Source organism: Trachurus japonicus, chromosome 15 (assembly GCF_045865225.1).
Source record: "Trachurus japonicus isolate A0001 chromosome 15, Traja_1.0".
Lineage (NCBI taxonomy): Eukaryota > Metazoa > Chordata > Actinopteri > Carangiformes > Carangidae > Trachurus > Trachurus japonicus.
In genome coordinates, this window is record NC_140921.1 from 5,355,853 (window position 1) to 5,372,315 (window position 16,463).

General features: G+C 41.9%; 1 protein-coding gene across 2 annotated transcripts in view; it reads left to right on the forward strand.

The window, feature by feature from the left end:
- plcb1 (phospholipase C beta 1) overlaps nucleotides 1–16,463 on the forward strand; it is a 37,582-nt gene that overhangs the window by 19,825 nt on the left and 1,294 nt on the right. The window contains exons 15-31 of one of the 2 annotated variants that reach the window (XM_085799367.1): nucleotides 1,225–1,280; nucleotides 2,578–2,674; nucleotides 3,322–3,406; nucleotides 3,682–3,806; nucleotides 4,537–4,691; nucleotides 7,240–7,407; nucleotides 7,488–7,587; nucleotides 8,054–8,158; nucleotides 9,072–9,184; nucleotides 9,687–9,852; nucleotides 10,007–10,060; nucleotides 10,755–10,932; nucleotides 11,035–11,167; nucleotides 12,872–12,948; nucleotides 14,090–14,179; nucleotides 14,378–14,435; nucleotides 14,592–14,678. In XM_085799367.1, the coding sequence (XP_085655493.1) occupies nucleotides 1,225–1,280; nucleotides 2,578–2,674; nucleotides 3,322–3,406; nucleotides 3,682–3,806; nucleotides 4,537–4,691; nucleotides 7,240–7,407; nucleotides 7,488–7,587; nucleotides 8,054–8,158; nucleotides 9,072–9,184; nucleotides 9,687–9,852; nucleotides 10,007–10,060; nucleotides 10,755–10,932; nucleotides 11,035–11,167; nucleotides 12,872–12,948; nucleotides 14,090–14,179; nucleotides 14,378–14,435; nucleotides 14,592–14,678 (1,847 nt within the window). Of the gene's footprint in view, nucleotides 1–1,224; nucleotides 1,281–2,577; nucleotides 2,675–3,321; nucleotides 3,407–3,681; nucleotides 3,807–4,536; nucleotides 4,692–7,239; nucleotides 7,408–7,487; nucleotides 7,588–8,053; nucleotides 8,159–9,071; nucleotides 9,185–9,686; nucleotides 9,853–10,006; nucleotides 10,061–10,754; nucleotides 11,168–12,871; nucleotides 12,949–14,089; nucleotides 14,180–14,377; nucleotides 14,436–14,591; nucleotides 14,679–16,463 lie in introns of both variants that reach the window. The other variant, XM_085799365.1, reaches the window with a different exon arrangement.

Here is a 16,463-nt window from a genome sequence, read left to right on the forward strand (position 1 = left end):
TGTTTCATATGGTAGGTAGAGGATTATAGTATTAGTACTGTTGTGTACATGACTCCGTGTTAATTTCCGTCCTGACTCGGCCGTAGTGACGCCTCCTCCTCCTCCTCCTCCTCCTCGTCTTCGTCTTCGTCTTCGTCCTCGTCGTCAGGGACGTGTCACTAAGGAGCGCGACCTCCCTGAAGAGGTCGTCGGCTCCGAGCTGCAGCAATTAAAACAGCAGCAGAGCAGGGGGACGTTCAGGATCCCCGCTGACACACCTGCTGTGTCCCGACACACACACACACACACACACACACACACACACACACACTGACTGTGACCCTGTGAATCACTGCACACATTTGAGTTTTTTATGAATGAACATTGATTATTGGTTCATTAGTGATGAATGTCTCCACATCTCCACAAGTTCTCCTTGTTATTGATTTAAATAGACAGATGATCAATTAAAGGACAATTCCGGGCAAATTCAACTCGGGGCTGTATTTTCCTAACATTTTAGGTCTAAAAAAATCTGAAGATTTTGAGTTTAATTGCGGTAGTTGTGTCTGTCCCCGCATCACCACGGCAGCCATGAATGGGAGCGGTTTGAAGTTCCGCTGTTTAGGCTGTTTACATCACTCAAAGCCGCAATGTTTTTCCGCAGACAGCGTCAGATGGCTACTCAAACATGCACCGAGAAGTTTATTTACTTCAAGCAAGCCGACATGTTTGTAAAACTAGATCTAATTCAAAGTCTCGCGCGAGACCCAAGTTGACGCTCGGTGTGTTCACGTGCAGTCGGCAGCTCCTGTTTGTGTCATAAACACAGGAATATCAACTCTTGACTTGCTTGAAGTAAATAAACTTCTGGGTGCATGTTTGAGTCGCCATCTGACGCAGCTGTCTGCGGAAAAACATTGCGGCTTTGAGGGATGTAAACAGCCTAAGCAGCAGAACTTCCATCCGCTCCCATTCATCGCTGCCGTGGCGATGTGGGGACAGACACAACTAACAAAACAGGAGAAATTAAACTGAAAATCTTCAGATTCCTTCTTTTAGACCTAAAATGTTAGGAAAATACAACCCGGGTTGAATTTGCCCAGAATTGTCCTTTAACTCATTAAACCCAGATTTTTTTCATATTTGGAAAAAAGAAGAAAGAGGAGGAGGAGGAGGAGGAGGAGGAGGGACGAAGAGCTGATGAGGATGAAGACTTGTGTGTGTAACTTTAATTTCTAACAGAGATGGAGGCTGAGAGTGAGGAAGATGATGATGATGACGATGATGATGGTAAAAAGGTCAGTGGTGGCGTCGCACGGAGCCGAGGGGCCGTCGCTCGCTCTCACCGCTGTCGCATCGACATTCCTACATGTCTGTTGACCAAAACGTTGTTTATCTCCATTGTGTCGTTGTTGTTGTTGTTTATCCTTTTTGCCATTGTCACTGTAACGTTATTATTGACTCTTGTTGTTGTTGTTGCTCTGCTTTTTGTCGTCATATTGCTTTGTTTTCGCTTTGTTTTTGCTGAAGCTGCTCGGTTCCCTCCTTGTCCGTGTCGTTGTTGTCGTGTTTTCTTTCCTGTGTGTTTACAGTTGGCCGGTGGTGAGCTACGATCCACTGTTTGATTAGTTTTTATTAAGTTTATCTCCACAAAGAGGAGGAGGAGGAAGATGTTCAACCTAGTAAAACAAGAAAACATCCAAACTGTTGATGAAAATAAGAAAAAGAAGAAAAAAAAATCACAATTCATGAAGAATTGGACCCAAACTTAATTTTGGACTGTTTACTCCTGTTGTTGCTGTTGTGTTCTTATTATGGACTCTGTGTGTCAGTTGCTGCTGTTGCTGTTGTCACCTTAAAGGAATAGTTCACCAAAAATACTCATATACTCATACTCATACTGATGAATACTCAATAGTTTTTTATTCCTCAAAGTGCATCTAGAGACCCGGGAGGCCGGTTCCTAGTCCAACCAAAACTTTATATGAGATAAATAGGGCCGACACAAAAAGGTCCATAAAACTACACAAAAACCATTTAATATTCCTCCACACTGCTCGCCCGCTGCAATCCAAGTGTCCTGAAGGGAGATAGTCCAGAGTTTACTGGAAACAACCTCATTTAGGACATTTTTACACCCTAACAGTCCTGTATTTAATTTACCTGGGGACGTGACCGGACTTGCCTCAATTAAATGAGGTTGTTTCCAGTAAACTCTGGACTATCTCCCTTCAGGACACTTGGATTGCAGTGGACGAGCAGTGTGGAGGAATATTAAATGTTTTTGTGTAGTTTTATGGACGTTTTTGTATGCGCTATTAACTCACATAAACTTCACATAAAGTTTTGGTTGGACTAGGAACCGGCCTCCCGGGTCTCCAGATGCACTTTGAGGAATAGAAAACTACTCTAGAGTATTCATCAGCATGAGGGGGAGTCACTAATGAGTCTATGAATTTCACTTTTTTGGTGAACTATTCCTTTAAACTGTATCTAAAGTGTGTGTTGTTGAATCTGTCGCCTCAGCGCATGATTCATCCATGACAGCGTTGAATCCTTAACGAGTTTAAGTGTGTGTGTGTGTGTGTGTTTCAGGGCTCGGCTGAGCGTGAGGCCGTGGCCACAGAGGAAATGTCCACTCTGGTCAACTACGTCCAACCGACCAAGTTCAACTCCTTCGAAGCATCAAAGAGTAAGAGAAGGCAGAAGAGTGTGTGTGTGTGTGTGTGTGTGTGTGTGTGTGTGTGTGTGTGTGACATTACACACACACTCTCCTAATGACTGTTGAGACTTTTTTCTTTTTTTCCAACTATAAATGAATCATTTTTAAGATTTTCTTTGAATGCAGCACAAATTCAGAGTAAGAAAACAATTCATTTTCATTCATTAAGAGTCTGTGCAGTGTAACAGGAGCTTATATCACATAACTTAAAAAAAACAAGAAGAGTTTACTTTGATTTTGTTCCGTTTTTTTTAACAAATAAAAGCTGTAAATCACCAATAATGAAGATTTATTCACCTCAGAAATCAGTTTGAGTCGTTCTCACAGTGATTTAATGTTTCTGCTTTTATCTGTTGATGAGTTTTTGTTTGTTCTCCGGAGCAGAGTTTAAGATAATGAGTAGAAAATAGAAAAACCAATGTTGTGATGAGTCATTTGGACCTTTAAGGATGATAATAATACTGATAAACTTTATTTATAGCACGTTTCTTAACACAGTTTCAAGCTGCTTGTACAACTGAAAATAAAATAAGATAAATTAAACACAAGTTGTGCAAAGTTTATGGAACTGTTATCTAGAGAAGTTATTGTGTATGTGTGTGTGTGTGTGTGTGTAGAGGCGGCCCGCTGTTACAACATGTCGTCTTTCGTGGAGACCAAAGCGCTGGAGCAACTCACAAAGTCGCCAGTGGAGTTTGTGGAGTATCCTTGGCAACGGTTACCACAGCTACCCCACCATGGCAACAGCTTCTTCTTCTAGTTCTTCTACTTCTTTTGATGTTTCTTCTTTTTTCTTCAGAAAATCTCAGTCACTAAGCAACTTTTAATATTAATGTGCCTCCACAGAGAAGCAGCAGCAGCAGCAGCAGAGATAATACGACTCACATTAACATATATGATGTGATATTTGTGATATTTTAAACACTTTTCTTCATCATGACGTCGTCTAACCGTGTCCTTAACTCAGCGTCACTCAGATACAATAAATCCCAGCTCAGTCGTATCTACCCGAAGGGAACCAGAGTCGACTCGTCCAACTACATGCCTCAGCTCTTCTGGAACGCCGGCTGTCAGCTGGTGGCGCTCAACTACCAGACCATCGGTGAAATAACATTTAACATGTTTATTTCTAGATTGTCTGGATTATTTAAGTGCATTTTTATTCTAAATAGTAAATCCTGACTCTTTTCAGTCAGTTTGGTTTTACATATAACTTCAAAACCCTTGTATCTGCCCCAGCATCGAGTCATTTCAAGGGATAGTTCAACATTTTGGCAAATCAGCAGTAGGTTCGTTACCTTTAATTGTCGGTGCAAGCTATTTTTAGAACGGCGGAGCAGAGCCGCGAGCTGCTCAGAGCTACGCTACGGAGGCTAATGGGATTTCTTGGTTTCCCACATTAAAGTCATCAAATACACAATCCAACAACTCCAAAACGCTCTGGTGGACAAGTTGTGACCTGCACATTCACCACGCTATGAGATAATAACACAACGTTACCAGACAGAGTTGTTTTAGAGGGAAATTCATGTAAAACCGATGATGCGCGTTGCCTTCAGGGACAGTTTTTCATCAAGCAGTCTCTGTATTTCCCTCTAAAACAACTCTGTCTGGTAACGTTGTGTTATTATCTCATAGCGTGGTGAATGTGCAGGTCACAACTTGTCCACCAGAGCGTTTTGGAGTTGTTGGATTGTGTATTTGATGACCTACTGTTAAGCCAAAATGTTGAACTATCCCTTTAAGACCATCTTGAACAAAATGTGCATAATTTAGCTCCTCCTGCTTTGCAGCAGCGTCTTTACCTGTAGCTTCTCTTCCTCTGCTCTCAGATTTGTCCATGCAGCTCAACCTCTTCGTGTTCGAGTACAACGGGCGCAGCGGCTACAGGCTGAAGCCGGAGTTCATGAGACGACCGGACAAACACTTTGACCCCTTCACAGAAAACACAGTGGACGGCATCGTGGCCAACACGCTCTCTGTGAAGGTGCCGACTGTGAATCCTGGTGAAACCTGGGAGCGTTGTGTCGCTACGAGTTGTAAATGTTAAAAAACCCTGCATGAAGAGAGGTCAGGAAAAATGTGTTAAAGGGATAGTTCACCCAAAATTGAAATTTCTCATTATCTACTCACCCTCGTATGGACTAAGGGCTGTGAGAAGTTTCAGAGTCCTCCGTGGCTTCTCTGAGTTACAGGGGGTCTCGGCGTAGCAGTGCATGTCCATATAACGGTTGCAAATGGATACCAACTGTCTTCGTAACAAAAAGACACACCAAAAAACATCCAAATACCTCCATGCTGCTCGTATGTAATGTCCGTCTTGTATTGAAGCCCCGAAATGCGAAATTGTCCCGAAAAAAATTAAATAAGTCTATATTTCAAGCTTGTTTGTAACGGCAGCTCCTCTTCCCAGTTCGTCAAATTTGGACGAACCGGGAAGAGGAGCTTCGAGAAGCTTCCACTACAAAACAAGCTTGAAATATAGACTTATTAAATTTTTTTTAGGACAATTTCACATTTCGGGGCTTCAATACAAGACGGACAGCATGGAGGCAAGGCAAGGCAATTTTATTTGTATAGCCCGTTTTTACAAACAGTTTGTCTCAAAGGGCTTTACATGGCATCGTAACAACATCCTCTGTCCTTAGACCCTCACATCGACTGAGGAAAAACTCCATGGAAACCCTTTTAACAGGGAAAAGTCGGAGAAACCTCAGGGTGAGCAACAGAGGAGGGATCCCTCACCCAGGACGGACAGACGTGCAATAGATGTTGTTACAGACAAGAAAACAGTTTACAGTTTGTCACAGAATGTGCGAAATATGGAAATGTTAGCAGGAGTTGATGAAGGCAGTCTCTGGTGAGGGGGGGGGGGGGGGGGGGGGGGGGGGGCAGGGAGAGCTGGCCAGCTCGATGGGAGGGTCCATGGGAAGGAAGGGGAGGCCGGTCTAACAGCAGGGGAAGGGGAGGGAGGGGGGGGCGATGCAGGCGGCGGCTGGTGCAGAGAGATGGAGCTCCGGTGGATCTGAGGAAACACAGAGAGAGTGCGAGACACCAAGGCCAAACTACAAAGTACAGCAGAAAATGACAGTTCAAAAATATACTGAGGAGAGGAGAGGAGAGGAGAGGAGAGAAGAGAAGAGGAGGAGAGGGCTCTGTGTAACCAGATGTGTCCCCAGCAGTCTAAGCCTATAGCAGCGTAGCTATAAAATGGTTCAGAGCTACCTGAACCAGCCCTAACTAAAAGCTCTGTCATAAAGGAAGGTCTTAAGTCTAGACTTAAATGTAGTTAGAGTGTCTGCCTCTTTGACCCATGGAGAGAGCTGGTTCCACAGTAAAGGAGCCCGGTAACTGAAGGCTCTACCTCCCAGTCTGTTTTTAGAGATACTGGGAGTCACTAACAGACCTGCATTCTGGGAGCGGAGTGCTCTGGTAGGACAGTAAGGAATGATTAGTTCTTTCAGATAGGTTGGAGCTTTATCATTAAGAGCCTTATAAGTCAGCAGAAGGATTTTGAAGTCTATTCTAAATCCTACAGGAAGCCAGTGGAGAGAAGCTAAGGTGGGAGAGATGTGCTCTCTCTTCCTAACTCCTGTCAAAACCCTCGCTGCGGCATTCTGGACCAGCTGGAGACTCTTTAGAGAGTTTTTCGGACATCCTGACAGGAGAGAGTTGCAGTAGTCTAGCCTAGAAGTGATAAATGCATGTACTAGTTTCTCAGCATCACTCTGGGAGAGGATATTCCTAATCTTAGTGATACTGCGCAGATGGAAGAAGGCGGTCCTAGTCACGTGCTTTATGTGGGAGTTAAAGGAAAGGTCCTGGTCAAAAATGACTCCAAGGTTCCTCGCGGTTGTACTCGGGGTCAGGGTGATGCCATCTAGAGTAGCGATCTGATTGGAGAACGTGTCCCTGAGATGTTTAGGTCCAAACACGATGACCTCAGTTTTATCTGAATTCAGTAGCAAGAAGTTAGAGGACATCCAGGATCTAATGTCTTTCAGACAGTCTTGCAGATTGATGAGGCGGCTTCTGTCATCTGGTTTCATGGACAAGTAGAGTTGCGTATCATCCGCATAACAGTGAAAATTGATTGAGTGCTTCCGGATGATGCCACCTAATGGGAGCATGTAAAGAATGAAGAGGATTGGCCCTAAGACTGAACCCTGCGGTACACCATACGTAACTCTGCTATACTCTGAGTGGTCGTTATTAACATTAACAAATTGAAACCTGTCAGATAAGTATGACTTAAACCAGAGGGGGTACCAACCAGGAGGTATTTGGATGTTTTTTGGTGTGTCTTTTTGTTACGAAACCATTATATGGACATGCACTGCTACGTGCTATGTGCTATATAAATAAAGTTGATTGATTGATTGATTATGCCGAGACCCCCTGTAACTCGGAGGACTCTGAAACTTCTCCCAGCCCTTAGTCGACATGAGGGTGAGTAGATAATGAGTGAAATTTCAATTTTGGGTGAACTATCCCTTTTAAGCGTTAATGTATTTATTTGGTCGTGTGTTTCCCAGGTGATTTCGGGTCAGTTCCTGACGGAGCGGCGGGTTGGCGTGTACGTGGAGGTGGAGATGTTTGGACTTCCTGCCGACACCCGGAGGAAGGCGCTGAAGACCAAAACGTCTCAGAACAACAACGCCATCAACCCGGTGTGGGACGAGGAGCCCATCGTCTTCAAAAAGGTGACATGTTTAAGAGCAGGAGGGAGGAGTCACATGACATCACATGACATGACGTCACTGACCCACCTGTGTGCTCTCAGGTGATTCTTCCCACTCTGGCGTCTCTGAGAATCGCTGCTTTTGAGGAAGGAGGGAAGTTCATAGGTCATCGGATCATCCCGGTGTCGGCCGTCAGACCAGGTGATGAGTTCATTCATGCAGCTTGTTTTATCTCTTTTAACCTGAACTAAATATAATATGTATGTCCATATATCGAAAATAAGTTTTAAATACATATGTTAAAAAAATCACTATCACTATTTCACTGCTGTTTTTGATTTTCCTCTATGATTTTCAAATAAAACAGTAAAACAGAGCAACAACAAAAAATGCACATTTGTTATTATTATTATCAATTATATCCCTGATTTGTAAAATAAATATTTCTTTTTCCTGTTGTAATTCATGTCTGTGTTGACTGTGAATCCTCTGATTGATCGATTTAGAGACTGTCGCTCTGACAGACACTTCCTGTCTCCTGCTGTTTTTAAAAACCATCATACACATCACAGAGACGGAGCTGCTGTTTGTGAATGAATGATGTTTGATGTGAACTCTCTCTCTCTCTCTCTATTTCACTCTCCCTCTTTCTTTTCGAAACACTCAGGTTACCGCTACATCGGCCTGAGGAACGAGAAGAACCAGTCTCTGATTCTCCCGGCTGTGTTCGTCTACATCGAGGTCAAAGACTACGTCCCCGACACCTTCGCAGGTACAAACTTAACAAAACTTTAACAAACAAACATGAACTCAACTCAACATTTACAGGTTTTTATTTTAATGACTCAGGCTGTTTAAACCCAACACAGTGTGATGATACTTTTTCACTTTTATGGGTTGAACTCTGCAGCATCTGGGGAAACTTTACACTTTGTTCTTCTTATTACAAACAGTTTGTAGCTTTTATTAAACTGTCTGTGGAGGTTTATTCATTTCACTAATATACTGAGCAGGTCAGAACTGTAAAACTGACCTGAGTTTAATTTAAAACATATTTTAAAATGTACTTGTGCATGTCCAGGTCCTGTTAATTTCATTGATTATATATCATTGCTGATGACGTAAGTAGAGGTAGAGCTGTTACCAGTCAGTACTCTTACATACATGTGTGTGTTTTCTTTAGTGTTAGGAGCTTCTTATTGAGTTTTTTTTTATCCTTATTTCATTTTTAATGCATCATCGATGCCCATTATACTTTCCTTTTCACTCTCTCACATTAAAGACACACACACGTCATATTATAAACAGACATAAAAACACACATATGAGACAATCTATGAACATGATAATCTTTTAATTCCCATATCTCAGTCTCCATATCACACTTGTTTTTATAATGCCATGTCACTAATACATATATAATATAATATTGCTAACGAGAAGTGCTTATGTGATGTAAAATGTGAATTTTATTTTAGACAGGGAGTTGTGAGATACAGTACATTGAACCAAGATGTTTCCACTTGTAGTTCCTGATAAATACATTATAACAATTTGTCTGTCGTCTTCATCTGGTACAATCATGTACTCGGTTTCATATTAAAGAGGAATTTCTTCCTGAGTTTGAGACTTAAAGTTTTTTTTGATTTTTTTGTGTCTGTTTCTTCTTCTCACTTCCTGTCCAGATGTGATCGAGGCTCTGTCCAACCCCATCCGATACGTCAACCTGCTGGAGCAGAGGTCCAAACAGCTGGCGGCTCTGACGCTGGAGGACGGAGAGGAGGAGGCTCAGACCGAGGTCGGCGTTTGTTCGTCTTTACCCTTTTTTTTTTTGTTTGTTTGTCTTCTTCACCCTGAAAAAGCTCAAAACAAAACTGGGTTAATTTTGTGTCTCCATTGAGAGCAGACTTTGTGCAGTGAGGACAATGTGTATGGTAGATTACTGATCCCCTTGGTTCAGGCTACAAATTTGTTCATTGTTCATATGTTTATTATATTTACCCTCCAACAGGAGAAAAGGGACGATGTAAGAGAGATGTGAAAATAAGGACAGGAGTGAAAAAGTGTTTCTTTTATTTCTTCAAATTTACTCTACGGTAACTTTCTTTGAGAATGTATGTTTATATGTCTCTGCTGCCTGGTGGAGAAGTTGTTGTATACTGTTTGAAAATTGTATATGTGAAATGTTAAATATTGATATGTGGAATCAATAAAAAACGTTAATTTAAAAAAAAAAGAAGAAAAAGCTCAAAACGTGGCTGTGACATCATGTTGTTGTTGTTGTTGTTGTTGTTCCTCAGGATGAAGTGGACAGCTGTGCAGAGCGGAAGAACGACCTGAAATCAGCTCCTCTGGAAAACGGCCTCAGCCCCGCCCCCGGTCCTGCAGGCCACACCCCCGTCGCCACGACGCCCAAAGCCCATGCGGCCAATCAGCAAGCAGCTAGGACGGCTGCCACGACGACAGGTACTGTATAGCATCCACCATTCAGCATTCAGAGATGGAAAAATTTGATTTCTTGCTGGTTTTATGTGTTTTAATTCATTTTAATAATAATTTGAGACATAATTTATACGTTTTTATTAAATGTGATGTTGATTTTCTTCTCTCTGTGTTTCAGAGGCTCCGAAACCGGCAGCAAAGACTGAAGACCTGGTTCTCAGTGTTTTAATAGGTCAGTAGCTACACCAGTCCGAAATCATGTCCTGATATGGAATCAATTCATTAAATAAAATGAATCCTGTTGATATTTGACTGTATCTTGCTGTAGATTATTCCAGATATAAAATGATGTGACTTCACACTTTCATGTTTCACAAACAGGATGAAAAGTGAAACCAGACAGCAGCACATTTTAATTACGCTTTTTTTTGTTGTTGTTTCACTTTAGTAAAGTTTAAATCAATATACAGTAAGTGTAAAAACACAACTTATTAATGGTTTTTAAGCACCAAATGAACAGAGTAGTTCAAAAAAAGAAAAAGAAAATCATTTTATTACCATATGTAGAAGTGGAGAAATGTAAAACCAAGCACTCAGACACAATTAGCATTAATGTACAAACGCAGAGAGCAATAACAAAAATACAAAATGTACAGAGTGAGTAGCTGATAAAACAACTGTACATTACTGTGGCTGTGTGACTGTGTTTATGTGGATTATTGTGTTTAATTGATGCTGTTTTAATCTGTTTATATCATTAAAACCTCAAGTTGTGTTTTCTCTCTGTTGTCTGACAGTTTATCAAACTTAAACAGCTGAATATTCATCATTGATTCGCTGAATTAGACGTTAATAACATCAAATAAACCACATTATGAACCTCTTCAGTCACCAAAGTTCACGTCTCTGGGTGTTTCTCCGTGCAGACGTTCCCGTGTGCTCGATGGAGAGTCTGCAGCAGACGAAGGTTTACCTGAAGGAGCAGAGACGTCAGTTCAAGGAGCTGAAGGAGCTGGTGAGACGACACCAGAAGAAAACCTCCGAGCTGCTGCGAGAGTTCAACAACAAGTACAAGAAGACGGCCAGACAGTGCAGCAAGAGCCGGTACACACACACACACACACAAACAAACAAACAAACACACATACACAGAGGAGGTGTTATTGTGTATTTGTGTATCATGTGTATTTGTGTTGTGTTGCTCAGGGGTTCGTGTTCGGACAGTGAGAAGGACGAGCGGCTGCAGCAGCTCAGAGACGAGCAGCAGCAGCAGCTTCTGGCTCTGAGGCAGGAACAGTACTACAGCCAGAAGTATCTGCAGAGGGAGCACATCAAGACGGTAAAACACACATCTGGAGCTCCGCTACACACGACTGAGACTCAGATTATTATCAATAAAGTTGTGTGAAGACCTAAAGTAGCAGCACTAAGACCAAAGCAGGTGGGATAGTGAGTTTAAAATAGGTACAAATAGCACGCACATCCCAAAAAAGTATAAAGCTGGGTGCTGGACCAGAGGGTAAGTATGAGACGAAAGAGGAAATCCGCACACCAGAAGTAGCTCCTGCAAGTTTTATTAAGTGTAACGTTTCGGGCATATCCTTCGTCAGACATGAAGAGAGAAAGTGAAGACGCACTGTCTCAAGTAATCCCTAGGGTCACCTGATACAATCAGGCGTGGTGAACCACAGGTGTAAACAATTATACATATACTTTTTACGTCAGTGCATACAATACAATAAAAGCTAACACTTTATCAAATAGAAAATACTATATAGAAAATGTTACAAAATGTTTCCCTGTGTAGATGCAAACCAAAATGCACACAAATCCAACACCTTGAATAGCACATGAAGACATCAGGCATAGAGACCATCATGAACTCATGTGGCATTAAAGTGAAATTCCGGCGTAAGTGTAAACCATGGTCAAACACACCGTAACACCGAGTTAGACCCCCCCTCGAGAGATCAATTTGCCCGACCGCTACATTCACGAGATCCACCAACTTCAGCAAATACCGCATTATCGCCACACACGGCGCTGTCCGGATCCACTGTCTGACCGCAACCAAAACGCCACCATTTGCCCAAAATAATGCTCAGAACTGCACCAAATGTCATCAATAGTACACACAGGGTCCCAGCACGTAGTACGAGTTGTCAAACATCTGCTAGCTTTGCCTGTTTTCTTTAGCAAGGAGACCAGACACAACTCACCTACTTCTCCTCCGGGAGCCGCTCGTTGGTGAGGAAGCCCTGACGAGTCGATCACCGAGTGCACTGGAGTTCCGCAGCTCTTAAAAATGCTCATTTGCGCCTATATCGTGGCCAGCACTCGATAATAATAGTTATAAAGTGATATGCAAGATAAAAAAAAAAAAAACTCTGATTGTATTTCCATGAGGTAATTGTTGATTGAGCTGCGGAACTCCGGTGCACTCGGTGATCGACTCGTCAGGGCTTCCTCACCAACGAGCGGCTCCCGGAGGAGAAGTAGGTGAGTTGTGTCTGGTCTCCTTGCTAAAGAAAACAGGCAAAGCTAGCAGATGTTTGACAACTCGTACTACGTGCTGGGACCCTGTGTGTACTATTGATGACATTTGGTGCAGTTCTGAGCATTATTTTGGGCAAATGGTGGCGTTTTGGTTGCGGTCAGACAGTGGATCCGGACAGCGCCGTGTGTGGCGATAATGCGGTATTTGCTGAAGTTGGTGGATCTCGTGAATGTAGCGGTCGGGCAAATTGATCTCTCGAGGGGGGGTCTAACTCGGTGTTACGGTGTGTTTGACCATGGTTTACACTTACGCCGGAATTTCACTTTAAAGGGAAAAATGTTCTATAATAGGCATCTCAATAATAAATAATATCCACAGCACAGCAAGAATAGTGAGTTAGTGAGATAGTGAGTCAATGAAAAAGAAAAACGAGAAAGAGAATGTTTTTTTGTTATTTGCATTCAAGATTTAAAGTGACACACACACTAACACACTGGTGGTCCAGGTTTTTCCAGTGATTCATGGTGAACTTTGTGTTTCCTGCAGCTGACGGAGCGGCTCAGCGGTCTGGCCGAGGAGAGTCACAACGCTCAGATGAAGAAGCTCAAAGACATTTGTGACAAGTAAGACTCACCGATCCGTCACCTGAGAGCTGGTCTGAGTTCAGTCCTCATCTCAGTTTAATTCAGTCTTTATGAGTTTATGAGATAATAACAGAACGTTACCAGACAGAGTTGTTTTAGAGGTAAATGCAGAGACTGTACCGTACTACTGCACCTGAAGGCAATCAGCGGCGCATCAGCGGTTTTCCATGAATTTCCCTCTAAAACAACTCTGTCTGGTAACGTTGTGTTATTATCTCATAGCGTGGTGAATGTGCAGGTCACAACTTGTCCACCAGAGCGTTGTGGAGTTGTTGGATTGTGTATTTGATGAGTTTGATGAGGGAAACCAAGAAATCCCATGAGCCTCCGTAGCGTAGCTCTGAGCAGCTCGCGGCTCTGCTCCGCCGTTCTAAAAACAGCTTGCACCGACAATTAAAGGTAACAAACCTACTGCTATGACTATTGGGATTATGGCAATGGGCTAATTTACCAAAACATTGAACTATCCCTTTAAAGCTACAACTAACTTTCAGATTAAATTATATATAAAATAAATGTTTAAAAAAATCCAACATATTTGTATAATGACTTCATCTTTCTGTTAAAAATCATGTCACAACCTCTCAGATTTGTCCTCTGAACCTAGAAACACAAGATGCAACTTCTGTGCTTTTACTCCTCATAAAGTACTTTTAATTGTAACGCAGTATTTTCACAGTACACTGATGAATTTGCACTTTTACTGAAGTAAATGATCTGAAATCCGGTTCTATTACTTTCATCAATAAATTCACTCACAGTCATTCCTGAGATTAACAGATGCGTTTACATAAAAAACAAGGATGTTAAAAAGCAGCTTTGAGATGAAACAACAAGTTGTGATAAAAGAGACGAATGTTGCATCTGGTGATTTATCTGCTGCTGCTCCGGTGCTTTGATGGAGATAGATGAGCGTTTCTTCTAAAAGCACCTGCAGGTTTTTTTTTGTGTGTGTGTGTTTGTGTGAATTTTACCTTCGGTTTCCAGGAAGTCTCTCAGACGTCTCAGTTTGAGCCGAGACTTTTCCCACGGTGCGGCTTCACAACTCTTTGAAACAACGGAGAAAAAAAACTCAACAGCGTGTTTTTGTTTTTTTCTGCTTCTGTTTCTGCTGCTGCAGGGAGAAGAAAGAGCTGAAGAGACAGATGGATCGAAGGAGAACGGAGAAGATCAACCAGGCGAAGACCAAAGAGAAGCATCTGGCCGAGGAGTACGATCCATAAACACACACACACACACACACACACACACACACACACACACACACACACACACACACACTGATATCGCTGCAGCCTCTTCATCTCCTTCATGCACAAATTCATCCAGTGAGTTTTGTCAGATTTAGTCCAAACTCAACAGAGCTCAATGCAACTGTGTGTCTGTGTGTGTGTGTGTGTGTATCCAGGGAGAAGATCGAGATCAATAAATCCTACGTCAATGAAGTCGTCCAGAACATAAAGCGGGTGAGCGGAGGATGATGATGATTCGACTCCTGCAGAGACGATGACGATGATGATGATGAAACTTTGATGTGTGCAGCTCCTCGGTGTCTCTGTGTGTCGTCTTAAAGTCTCTTTGAATGTCTCCGTCTCTCTCTGTCTCTCTCTCTGTGTCTCCAGCTGGAGGAGACGCAGACCAAACGCCACGAGCAGCTGGTGGAGCAGCACAACGGGCTCCTGCAGGAGATACAGGACCAGAAACCAAAGGTAAAAAAAAAAACCAAAACAAGGTGTTCAAAAGTAACCTGGTTGGAGTTTTGGATGATGAATTAAAATCAAATCTTGCAAGGTTCTTCAATACTAAAGAAATCAGATTAAATCATTATCCTCCTGATCCTGCAGTCGGGTGTGATTTAGATTAGATTCAAACTGGTCAAATAAACAACATTTATCATGTTTTATAAACACATTTATTGATTTATGTTTTGCACTTGATGTTTTAAATCATTACAGTGCTAAAGTAAATAACGGTAACTTTTGATCATCCCACAAATAAAAAACTGTGAATGTTTTTTCCCCCAACTACTGGATATTTAAATAAAATTTGAAGTTTGAAATTTGAAACACATGGAAAAATATTCACAGTGTATTTAAGTAATGTACACATATTTGTTTTTTTTTGTTTATTTTATGTGGGTCAGTTGAGATCTGGCTGTTTAGAAGAACACTGAAGAAACAAAAAACAGCACAGAAAACAATATAGAAACACTAGAAGTGACCGCATGTGCTGTTCTATCTGGTTGTTGTTTTTTTGGGGGTTTTTTCAGCGTGATACTCAGTCTCATTTACAGCACTTGTTATCTAGATTTGGTCATCTTAATAATAATAATACATTTTATTTAAAAAGCACCTTTCAAACCACTCAAGGACACTTTACAGAAGAGAGCATCAAATAAAATCATCAGTAAACAACATCCAAATACAAGAAACATACAATAAACAACATTCAAAACATCAGTAAAAAATAAAAAAGCAAATATTTAATGTACAACATTTAAGAAAACAATAATGAATAAATAAAAGCTGTGCAAAAGCATGGAATAGGTTGGAGTGGTGGAGTGGGTAAGCGTTTTTTAAAAAGGTGAGTCGGTATTACAGATGTCAGGTGGTAAAGAGTTCCCGAGTCTTGAAAAGTTTGTATCTGGATCTGGTCCGATCCAGTTTTGCTTTGAACAACTGTGATAAAAGTAAAGATGTTAAAGATAACGTGATCCTGGACGGTAAAACAACAAGGGATTTCAAAATCTGGATCATTTCCACCTCCACCCACGTCTCTGCACATATTTCACGCTGCCGTGTCCTACACAACAAGCAACGTCTTATATTATATTATATTATACATGCGGCTCCAAGCTGCTGCTGCTGCTGTGGATCCACTCCCACACAGTTCAGTCTCCTCTGCTGACGTCAACACCGGCTGTTTGAGTGATGCAACAACACATCACCCTCTGGCAGCCCAACAGGAGCCGGTAGCGGTCGACAAACAGCCTGGTTGGATCTCTGAGCGGAGCTTGTTTCTGACTCACCTGCCCAATTCCAATTCTAATTTTCATCCCTAGCCCTTAAAGGGATAGTTCACCCAAAATTGAAAAAAACTCCTTATCTACTCACCCTCATGTCGACTAAGGGCTGGGAGAAGTCCTCTGTGGCTTCTCTGAGTTACAGGGGGTCTCGGCATCCATATAACGGTTGCAAATGGATACCAATTGTCTTCATAACAAAAAGACACACCAAAAAACATCCAAATACCTCCATGCTGCTCGTATGTAATGTCCGTCTTGTATTGAAGCCCCGAAATGCGAAATTTTTCCAAAAAAAAATTAATAAGTCTATATTTCAAGCTTGTTTCGAGAAGCTTCTGCTACAAAACAAACTTTAAATATAGACAATTTCGCATTCCGGGGCTTCAATACAAGACGGACATTACATATGAGCAGCATGGAGGTATTTGGATGTTTTTTGGTGTGTCTTACAAAGACAGTTGGTATCCAT